General features: G+C 40.1%; 2 protein-coding genes across 2 annotated transcripts in view; both read right to left on the bottom strand.

Moving 5' to 3' along the window:
* LOC125905626 (scavenger receptor cysteine-rich type 1 protein M130-like) overlaps positions 1 to 1705 on the bottom strand; it is a 57817-nt gene extending 56112 nt beyond the window's left edge. Inside the window, exon 1 of the mRNA XM_049603735.1 lies at positions 1684 to 1705. Within this exon, the coding sequence (XP_049459692.1) occupies positions 1684 to 1705 (22 nt within the window). The remainder of the gene's footprint in view (positions 1 to 1683) is intronic.
* A 3727-nt stretch (positions 1706 to 5432) lies between these two features.
* LOC125905946 (putative apolipoprotein(a)-like protein 2) lies at positions 5433 to 8979 on the bottom strand. The gene is made up of 4 exons (XM_049604280.1): positions 8849 to 8979; positions 7064 to 7226; positions 6842 to 6954; positions 5433 to 5584 (listed from the first exon to the last, which is right to left on the bottom strand). Exons 1-4 carry the CDS (start codon positions 8895 to 8897, stop codon positions 5433 to 5435), a joined length of 477 nt encoding a protein of 158 aa, XP_049460237.1. The 5' UTR covers positions 8898 to 8979.
* Positions 8980 to 11811: the final 2832 nt, after the last annotated feature.

Here is an 11811-nt window from a genome sequence, read left to right as displayed (position 1 = left end):
ATTTGCCGTCTATATTTTCTGAGGTGACTGAGGTCCTTCAACATCTGCCGGACTATGCTCAGGATCTTCTATGAGTCTGTGGTGGCCAGTGCTATCCTCTATGCTGTTGTGTGCTGGGGCAGCAGGCTGAGGGTGGCGGACGCCAACAGACTCAACAAACTGATCCACAAGGACAGTGACGTTGTGGGAACGGAGTGTGACTCTCTGATGGTGGTGTCAGAGAGGAGGATGCTGTCTAAGCTACGAACTATCTTGGACAATATCTCACACCCACTCCACCATGTGCTGGTCATTATATGTCAGAAACACCCTGAAGTGTAAACAAATTATTTGGCCTTCTAGTATTGAAATTGAATGTGTTGGGGTAAATATTGTACTTTCTCTGGAGATGTCATTTACTGTGTTATGCCTGTACAGAAAACCCACTGCTAAGAAGGATTTCTATGGTCAATTTAAAGCCGTACTTAAATCATGTGATCACAACAAAGAAGTCATAATTCTAGGCGATTTTAATATAAACTGGGACAGTAAGGCAGACAGGAAAAATCTAAAACAGTTAACTGAACATCTGAATTTATCTCAGCTCATAGAGACACCAACCAGAATTACTACAAGATCCAGAACCAGAATTGATTTGCTCTTCTCCAATAAACCAGAACGTATTATTAAAACCCATAATCTTTTAACTGGTTTATCAGACCATAATGCAATTTTCTTTTCCAGAAAGCTCACCAAGTCACGCTTCTCAAACTCATCCAGATACTTATGTAATAGTAAAAATACTTTTAATTTCATCCCAAAGAGCCAGCAAGAAAATCTTAATTTGGCTTTAAAAAACCAGAACTGGAATAAGATCACTTCCTGTGGAGACACTGACAACAGCACAGATTCCCTTCATGAACACATCAGAAAAATAATGGAATCTTTCTCCAGGAGGGTGAGCCAAAAGAAAAGAAAAGCATCACTACCGTGGTTAACCCCTGATTGTCTTAACTTGATGAAAGTGCGTGATCTTCTTCTTAAGACTTTCTTAAAGTCCGGCTTAACCACAGACCGGTTAAAATTCACTGCTGCAAGGAACAAGGTAATTCAGGCAATGCGGAAGGCCAAAGCAAATTTTTTTATAGCAATCATGGAGAGTACTAAGGGTGACGGGAAAAAAATTTGGCATAATATTAATAAACTAACGGGTAAACAGAATAAACAAAATAACTGTGAATTACAACTTATTATTGATAATAAACTAGTGAGAAGTCCAGACATTCTGGCTACTGAGCTAAACAATTTTTTTTTACAGTCAGTGGAAAACATAACCAAACTTTTTCCCCCTTCAGAGTATGGCTCGGTCCCTATCAATTTTGCGCTGCCGGTATTTAATTTACAACAGGTCACAGAAGCTGAAGTGACTAACGTTACCGGCTCGCTAAAAACTTCCAAGGCCAAGAACATCTACGGTCTTGACACCATGTTTTTAAAAGCTAATAAAGATTCTCTGGCTGGACCAATCACACATCTAGTTAATTTATCTATACGACACTCAGTTGTTCCATCCTCTTGGAAGACTGCCATAGTTAATCCCATCTTCAAGTCTGGAAGCAGGACAGACATGAGTAACTATAGGCCTATCAACATCCTGCCAGTCACCTCCAAAATAATTGAAAAATGTGTGCTTACACAACTAACTGAACATCTGAACCTTGGCCATACTCCGTTGCACCCCGCACAATTTGGCTTCCAGGAACATCACTCGACAGAGTCGGACATTAATTTATTTCTGGAGAAAACCAAACAGTTTCTTGATAAATCAGTGTGTGTTGGTGCAGTATTCCTGGACCTGAAAAGAGTGTTTGATACAGTTGATCACGCAGTGCTGTTAAACAAACTCTCTTCTTTTAATTTCTCAGATCAGGCAACCATGTGGATAAAATCATATGTAACTAATAGGAAACAGTGTGCTGTTGTTGACGGGGTTAAGTCCTCTCTTCGTACATGTTCAGTCGGGGTCCCGCAAGGTTCGATCCTCGGACCAATACTCTTTTCACTTTATATTAATGATATGCCACTTGTATGCAAGAACATCCATATACAAATGTATGCAGATGACACAGTTTTACTAACATCAGCAAAAACTATTCAAGAGGCTGCCCGCATACTCACAATGGAATTGACTCACATTCACAAATGGCTCAAAAAATCATGTCTACTGTTAAATACAAAAAAAACTGTCTGTATGTATTTTTCTAAAAAACGAAGGATCTCACACACTGTGGTGTCTTCCTAGGAGGAGAGGAGCTTGAACTAGTTAATGAGTTCAAGTAACTAGGGGTCATCCTGGATTCAACCCTCACCTTCAAGAGTCACATTAAATATATCTTGAAAACAATCAAATTCAATCTCTCCAATTTCAAACTACTAAGGTCTTCTTTGACAACAGCGTCAGCTAAGGTGTTTATGCATGCAACTGTCCTCTCTCACATCGAATATGGATTCACTAACTGGTCGTTCACTTCTAAAGCTGCACTTACTCAGATTGATTCTCTGTACAAAAGAGCACTCAAAATATTGGACAAAAAACCTGTATCATATCATCACTGCCACATACTCCAGAAATATAATTTTCTCACTTTTGATAATTTCACAAAGTTCAAGTATGCCTGCGCAATATATAAAATCTTGAAAGATTTAGCGGCGCCCCCAATGTCTGTTTATGTTAAGCAGAATGAAAACATCAGTTACACGACCAGGGCCACCACACGAGGGGATTGTATAATTCCGCTCAGGCGTACCTCGTGTGGGCAGTCAGTACTTTTGCTTGCAGGAAGCCACATCTGGAACAGTACACCATCTAAGATATGGGACTGTAACACATATGCCACTTTCAAAATAAATCTTAAGAAGTGGCTAAAAAGTACACAAATTTGTAACCACAGTTAATGAGTTGATGTACAACATGTCTTTCTCATTTCTCTCCTTTTTCTTTTATTTTATTCTATGGTTCTTTCTCTCCTTTTTTTTTGTTTATTTGTATTTAGTTACCACACACTTTACAATATAAATGACTCCTACAACAATTAATCACAACTACAACAAGAACTATGAACTGGACCTTGCATTGCTGCAGTTTTACACTCCATCTCCACACCCCCAAACAGGCCCTGCTCCTCTGGCTGCTGTTTATTATTTATTTAACTATTTATTTCTTTTTTCTTTTTCTCGCCCTCTTTTTCTTTTTCTAAAATAGCTCTACAGCACTTTAATTTCTAATGTTTTACATTTCTCCAGCACTTTAACCCCCAGTGTCTTTACATCTATTACTGTCATCAATCATAACTGATCACAACTACAACAAGATCTATGTACTGGACTCTGCATTGCTACAGGCAACACACTATTTACACACCCCATACAGCCCCCTCTCCCCCGTCTGTTCGTTACCTGGTTGCACCCAGAAACATGGCGTAAAGCATATACATACTTAAGGCACTGGAGGCAATATGATGTGTGCAATACTTCTGTTATGTGTCGCTGGCCAACTCTATACTGTGACGATGAAACCGTTATGTGTTTTAATGTATCTAATACTGTAATTGTGTATTTTATGTGTGCTGTATTGATTTTATATTACCTTTTAGGAACTATGCTGATACACATCTGGCAGGGGGACTACCAATGTAAATCAGCCCCTGGCTGTAATGGGGTGCATCTGCATTTTCTTTTTTCTTTTCTTTAAAAGGAATGTTTATTGATGTACACTGTCCCTTCTAAAACAAATAAACGTCATTGTATTATTGTATTGTATCCCTGTTTTCATTCAGATTATCAAGTGCACCCTGATTTTGCATGGCCATCACATGTCTATTAGGAAAAAAGATAATTTTTTAGAAGAGAAATATGAAAAGAATGGACCTGTCCAAAATATAGTATAGTTTAAATTATAATGATAAGAGTTGAAAGTCTCTTTTAATCGTCATTTTGACATTTGACATTATGAAATTAACACCAACAATAGGATTGACTGCCAGCCCTGTTACAGTAACAGCTGATACACATTTTACTGCCTACACTGAACATCTTTGTCTACACACTACTATGAAGTTTCCCCTCCCAAGTCACAGGGTATTGTTCTGCACTTGATTGGTATTGTTGTATCAGTGAAGCACGTCACATTTCTAAGAGGTCTCATGTTGTTGTTGTTGTTGTTGCAGTTCCATGCGCGCATTATTGACAAGTGTTTTGGAATCATTTTTGTTATTGAGACAGATTGTTTTTATGTTGGTAATTAACATATTAAAACACAGTGAGTCATATTTCAAGTGTTATTAATTTAGGAGGATTTAACAGCATTTCATTTATTTAACATAGTAACCAACAGTAAAAGGGTTTTGTAGCAGTTAAACAGGACTTAGAACAACCAGACCATACAAACATATCAAAGGGCTCATTCACAGTAAATCAAGTAACCAGTTTCATCATATTGTGGACATTAGCTGAATAACACTCACATGATGACTTTTAAAAATGTTTTCATTTGATAAGGCTGACCTTTAAAGACAGCAAAGCCATCTATGATGATCATCCCTGTGACTCACATGTCAAATCCTGTTACTGTGGAAAGGTAACAGCGTTGACAGTTTATGGCTCGTTAAAACAAATGTGAGCTAAAGCACATGCTGTGTACTCTGAAAGGCGATTACTTGTACATATTGATTATATTATGAAACATACATGTTAAAAATGGTATCAGGATGGAGGCTGTATGCTTGTAGGAAAAGGAATGTGATGTTGCACACTTTGTCAGAGCAGATCCAGAGTGAACACAGTCAGAGTCAACTCTCCACACAGATCTGTGGGAGGACTCCTCACACGCATGCTCACTCACTCACTCACTCACTCACTCACTCACTCACTCACTCACAATTGCTTGCTGTCATTGTCTGAGGCTGTCAATTAAGAAATCAGCTGTTCTGTCAGATGGTCACTTTTAACCAATAACACAGCAACACACCTTCACTGTTGGCCATCTTGCTGCTGTCTTTTTAAATGTGATTCTCTTTGTTTCTGTAGTTAGTTCTGTAGTTCACACCCCACCTAACAGTCAACACCTAGTCTTCACAGATTCATCATCTTATCTTTTCATCAGTCCATCAGCATCATCAGCCACCACCACTGTCTGGAATCGGGGACTGCCCATTAGTCCGACATCCCATTGTTCCGACCATATTAAACCCATTGTTCCGAAGTCCGTTCCGAAATCATCATGATGCCCTGTGGTTAAGGTCTGGTTAGGTTTAGGCACAAAAACCACTTGGTTAGGGTCAGGAAAAGATCATGGTGTGGGTTAAAATGAAAAAGAAAGTGACAAACACATAAGCCGTGAGCCTGCTTCACCTCAAGCCTTTCCCAGCTGACCCAGAGCCGGTCGCGGCGCACCATCAAGGCAGAATTATGTCCGCCGGGAGCCGTTCAGCACCGCGGACCGTCCGACTAATGGGATGTCGGACCAATGACATGGACCCCTGGACTCTGTGGGGAGATTCATCTTGCTGCTGCTCAGGGCAGACGCCGCTCAATTTACAAAATCTCCCTGTAGAGTTTCAGCGCCAAAGTCTTTCTGTCAAATCTTAACCATCACATATCTGTACTGTTGTAATTTGTATCCATCATTTATCTTTACTTCATTCACCCGTCTTCATTGCCAGTGGCTTCTTCTCTGTAGCTGTTGTTCATATGACAATAAATAACTTGAAACTTGAAACCAGTTGTGAAGTACACATCAGGAGAGTTTGTACCCATTTTTACCCCTATATTATGGCATGCCATTTAGGACATTATTACAAATTTATATAATGTGAAGTTGCAGTACATGGAATGAAAGTCAGAATATATGGAATAAAATCTAAATATATAGATGACACCTGAATATTTGGAATGAAACTTGAGACTATAGATGTGTCACATCACTGATATGACACACAAATAAACAAAAGATGAACAATAAACTAAATAAATAAGGACAAACTAAGGACGTGCAGTGTTGAATTTGGCACAAGTTGGACACAGAACACATTTAGTAATAATAATCTTTGAATACACACGTGAACAGGATCTGTGCAGCAGTAAGGGCGAGGCTCCAGAGCTCTGTGAACTGACTCGAGCATGTCTTCATCTATGTCCACTGTTTAAGTTTGACGCTAATGATGTCACTGCTGTCAAAATATCTCCGCTAATTAAAGCCATGCTCTAGTTTATACCCATGGTGGTTATGTCGAAGCAAGCAACTAATACACCTATTTGGATTAATTAATACATCTGCAAAGTATATTTCAGCGGTGTCTCTGAGTAGAAGTGACTTGGGTGTGTTTTTATTTAGTGTTTTAGGGGCCCAGGGTAAATGCTGCCTTGCTTTACATTTCACCGTTTCCCTCACTGAGACTGTAACACATGCAATCTAACATCTGTTCAAGGGGAAGCTTTCAATTCTGGATAGTTTGAGAATAATAATGCATCATATCATGATTTGCATATTTTAAGTGCTTTGGATGGGTTGTAAATTATTTCAGGGTCCAGTGAGTCAGAATAGCAACATGATTCAATATTTTCATGTGTAAACTTCATAATAAATCTCTAGCTGTTTGGGGCCCAGGTGTATTGGTCAGGATCTAAGGAAGTGTTGTGTCGAGCATGAAGTTGTTTGTATGAGCCGTTCTCCAGAAAGCTACAAGCTGCAATACCACAGGCCCAGCAATCGGCCTGTTCTGAACACGTGTTTCCACTGACCTTCATCATCACCGTCATTATTATTGTAAATGGGTAAAGAATCATCATCATTGATTAGTTGTACCTGTGTCACATCTTGGCACCTTGCAGTGCTCCCAGCGGGTTTCAGAGTCAGTGGTGTAACACCAGGGCATCTTCTTATTGTCAGGGTTACGACAGTAGTTGTTATCCAGGCCTCTGACAAATGACAGACAGTGAGAATGATGAACACAGGTCAACTCAACAATAAAGGCAACAGACCATATGTCCCTCTTTAATGAAAAACAACATGTTTCAGTTACAGTACTTGTGGGGGTAGTTCTCTGGCGTTCTGTCATGTTGGTGAGGCGTCTGAGCCGACCAGCTCTGGCATGTTTTGCCAGATTCAGTCACAGCAATCCTGCCTCGGTACATTTCACCATTACCAGTGGCACAGGTCAGCTCTGGGGCGATGGTGGGAGGCTCGGATGCTGAGCACAGAGGATGAGACAGACTGGTTGTAGAACTCAAAGACAATACAAGTGAAGTAGTGGCACTTTAAAATCATGTCAAATTACAAAGTAAAACTAACTGTGAAAATAGTGATTACTAAATTGCTGCTGAATTAATAAGAATAGAATCAGAAATACTTCATTTATCCCTGAGGGGAAATTGTGAATATATATTTTTATATACATATAGATATAATGTTGACTATTATTTTACTGTAACATATGACATCAAACCATCTACATTTAATGCAGCACTTCTGATCACACCTATGACAGATATAATAACAGACATGATTCTTGGACTTTTACTGCACACCAGACTTAAACTATTAAAATGGTGGTTGTGTTGTGGTGTTTCAGCCACCAGGTGTCACTGTGTTTACTGTGTTTGATGCCGTGAGGCTTTGAATCTTTCTCAGCACTAACAGAGAGACAGCTGCAAAGCTTCATAAGGCTTCATTCAGCCATCACTGCAAAACAACCACCATCAGACGTGAAACCACCACAAAGACACGTCTGATAATCTGTCTCTTACTCACCATCACATATCAGATTAATCCACTGACAACAAGATGAACAACATGGCCGCTGTCTTGTTAGGTTGACACACTTTTTACCTTAGTGTCAAACACATAGTGTTTCCTGTGACTGCTTCACAATACAAGCCCCCCTGTGTTTGTCCAGCTGAGGTGTTTTAATGTGAAGCAACAGCAACAAGAAATGTTGCGTAACTTTCAGCAGTTCTGATCAGGCTGCAGGAGAGTGAACAGGAAACATCGAGGCTGATACCAATCAGATGTTGCATCACATGCAGCATCGTTTCCGACACATCTGTCCTGAGTCTGAATCTATGGCGGACTCCCCCACTACTGATGAGAACCACTGCACAAACAGATCATTAATATAACGGGAGGTGTTCATTATTTGCTGTGAATGTCCAAGGACATGAAAAAAGACCACCCCCTCACCCCCAAGAAATTAAACCCAAAACAAAATACACACACAGACACACAGACACACACACACACACACACACACACACACACATGATATTTATATATAGGTTGATTGGATGTTGCAGAAATAAAAGTGGACTAAGAATTGAATTTTGCTTTGATGAAAATCTGAATAATTTGACCTTGAACGTGTATGATTTTACAACCTCCATATTCCATCATTTTGAGTCTCACACTTCTCTGAAGTGCATTTCTGTGAAACTGATTAACTGATTATTTGCTAAAAAAAAAAAAAAAAAAAAAAAAAAAAAAAGATGCTGACAGATTACAGATTATGGTTTCTATCACCATGACAGCCACTGCAGGCTAAGATGTTCCTGTCAGATAAATGCGGTCAGTGTGTTCTTCTTATTTCGGGCAGTCCCACTGACTGTTTAAGTGAGGCCTGTACATGAACCGACTGGTCCATCTGAGATAGTCACTGAATATAAACACACTGATTGGATGTTGCATAATAGATTAATAACTGACTGAAAGAAGAACAGAATAAAACTTGATGTTGGTGTGTGTGATCAGTTTGTTCTCTGATTTAAAGGTTCAGTACAAATATTAATAATAACACATCATCTTTAAGCAGAGTCCTACCTGAGCTCCACAGCACCAGCACCAGCACCAGTACCGACAGGTGATCCATGTTCAGGTGGACCGTCTATCTGCCCGTCCGTCTGTCTTCCTGTGTGTCCGCTGTCCACTCTGATCATCACGTTATGTCCTCAGAGTGTATCTGCGCACAGGAAGAGGTGGAGCATTACTGAAATATATCTGTCACATCCTGCCTCTCTGTACCTCCCTACAGCTACTTTTCGGGCCTTTATCAACCCCCCCCCACCTCCCCGCACCCTCTCCCTCCCCACATCCACTTCATCCACCACACTGAGTTCCGTCTCAAACCAACTAGTCAAGAGAGGAAGTGAGTTATAAAACCCTCCAACAGTGAGCCTGCGTCAGTGCTGACTTACTGACCATGTGCAACACCATATCTACCTTATTCTAAACTTGTGAAACACACCACCTGTTACACCTCAGATAGTAAAACATGATACTACCTCTGTCATTTCTGACAGCCATCTCAAAGCACTGTCTTACTATGTCAGCATATTGTTAAATTTAACAGAGTCTGAGCTAGCTTACAGTAACATCTACTCCTTCTAAAAGATTATTATGATTACTTGTGACTCACAAACAGATGCTAACACATTCGATGAACATTTAACATGAGTCTAAGTTAATTTTAGCTGACAACGACAACATTGTGGGTTTACCTCAGTGTCTCTTCTCCTTTATTTGCTTATCTTGTAGAAAAGATCCTACTGAACGGTCAGTGATGACATACTTTGATGTTTTCAACTATTTTATCGAATCACAAGATAAAATCCCCATTTAAGATACCAAAGATCAAAACCAGGCATTACATACAGTGGTGGAAAAAAATTTTCAGACACCATTAAAATTTTACACAATCTCAAATATTATCGTGAAATATTTGTGGAAATCTTTTTTGTGTTTCAAAAGGTGTGGCTGCATTAGACAGATACAAACAAATACAAATTATATTTTTTTGTTTATTGTTTACAAGAAAAACTAACAAAACTAAATTCTTGACAGTTTCAATATGTCAGTTCTCAACATTGTCGGTATCAGAGTCAACAAATAACAGAGAATGTGTTCAAAACTGAACAAAAAATAAATAAACCATCACATCATCAAATTAATGTTTAGTAGTCCTGCCATTGGCACGTAGTAGAGCTCTAATCCTGGCTGGCATGTTCCCCACGAGCCTTTCACACTGTTGAGGGGTAATCTTGTCCCATTCTTCTTGAATTACTGCTTTTAATTCTTCTAAATTCTTTGGTTTATGCTTTGAAACAGACCTTTTGATAATCCACCACAGATTTTTATCTGTGGTGGATCATGTCCGGGGATTGAGCTGGCCACTCTAAGACCTGGATACTGTGCTCCTGCAGCCAAGTTCTACTGGCCTTGGATGTGTGGCAAGGGGCATTATCTTGTTGAAACATCCAGTTTTTACCTCGACGGAACAGTGCACGCGCAGAAGGGAGCATGTGGGTTTGGAGAATGGTACAATACTTGGTAGAGTTCAATGTGCCATCACAGACAGTGAGATGACCAACACCAGCAGCACTCATGCATCCCCAAACCATGATACTGCCTCCACCATGCTTGACAGCAGGTACTGTACATGCTGGAGATAATGCTTCGCCTGGCCTTCCCCTCACATTAGTAGGAGGAAGATAAAGCTGGAAACTGGACTCATCTGACCACAAAATCTTCTTCCAGTTCCTGGCTGTCCAGTTCTTGTGTGCCTGGGCCCAACGACGCCGGGCTAACCTCTGTCTCTCATTGATCAGGGGCTTCTTGATAGCCTTGTAGGACCTTAAGCCATGATCTAAAAGTTGGCCACGTACAGTGCTGGTGGAACACTGGACACCAGTTTGGTTTGACCACTGCTGCTGAAGCTCCTGTGATGTCATTTGGCGGTTTTGCCTGCACATGTGGATCAGGATGCGGTCATTTCTTGCTGAAGAAACCCTTGGACGCCCAGATCTTGGTTTGTCTTCCAAGCTGTTGGTTCGTCTGTATTTCTGCAGAGTGTATCCAACTGCTGAAGGCCTGCATCTGCACTTCCTGGCTATCTGGCGGCAGCTGTACCCTTCCTGGCTGAGAATCTTTATCTTCAGGCGTGTTTCCTGCGTTAGGTTCCTTGTTTTAGCCATTTTTGTGTCTGACGAACTTTCAAATGTGCTGGCTTTATGTAGACACAAAGCTTGGCAACAAAAATTGTGTCTTTTAATAAAAAGAACGACCTTCATCACTGGTACCAAAATGACCCAATACTCAAAATTTCTTATGTATTTTTATGGAACCAATCAATTTTAAGTTTTTAATGGCTTTTTTAGGATTTATTTAGTATTTTGGCTGTGACTGTACTAAAAGAAATTGCACTTGAAGACCTAAGAGTGATTCTTAATGCAATATTTCACAAATGCATGGGGTGTCTGAAAACTTTTTTCCACCACTGTAGCTTAGTTAGCTTCAACCTGTACAGTTTGTCTGGCCAAATTAGCAAAATGCTGGCTGCATATCTGCATACTGAGTGTCAGGATCCCACAGTTTCCTCATATCTTCCTGCTCATGCCTCACGTCTTATTGTTTTAAAGCTCAGTTTTTGGTTCGGCAGTTTGTGAAAACTTAGTTATGAATTCTTTACAGCGTTGGTAGTGCATCCCACCATAGAGCAGCTTTTAGGTAGTTTGTGTTTGCTAGATGTTAAAGACAAGGAGGCACCTTCAGGTAATACAAAGTCAATGGTGGGGGCGGGAGTTAAATGCACTCTGTCTCTATTGGGCTTCTCTCAGTGTGTCTGTGTGAAAGTATCCAATCTGCACATCAGCGTCATGACAACTGTTGCTAAGTGAAGACTGCGAGCATGTAAAGGCGGGGAGCAGAGAGCGGCCTCACTTCTCTGAACTGCATTTCTGTGAAACTGATAAACTTTAATTAGATAAGAAGCTGCTGATAAATTACTA

This window comes from Epinephelus fuscoguttatus, linkage group LG18, assembly GCF_011397635.1.
Source record: "Epinephelus fuscoguttatus linkage group LG18, E.fuscoguttatus.final_Chr_v1".
NCBI classification, from domain to species: Eukaryota; Metazoa; Chordata; class Actinopteri; order Perciformes; family Serranidae; genus Epinephelus; species Epinephelus fuscoguttatus.
This window is presented reverse-complemented; position numbering and strand designations above follow the sequence as displayed.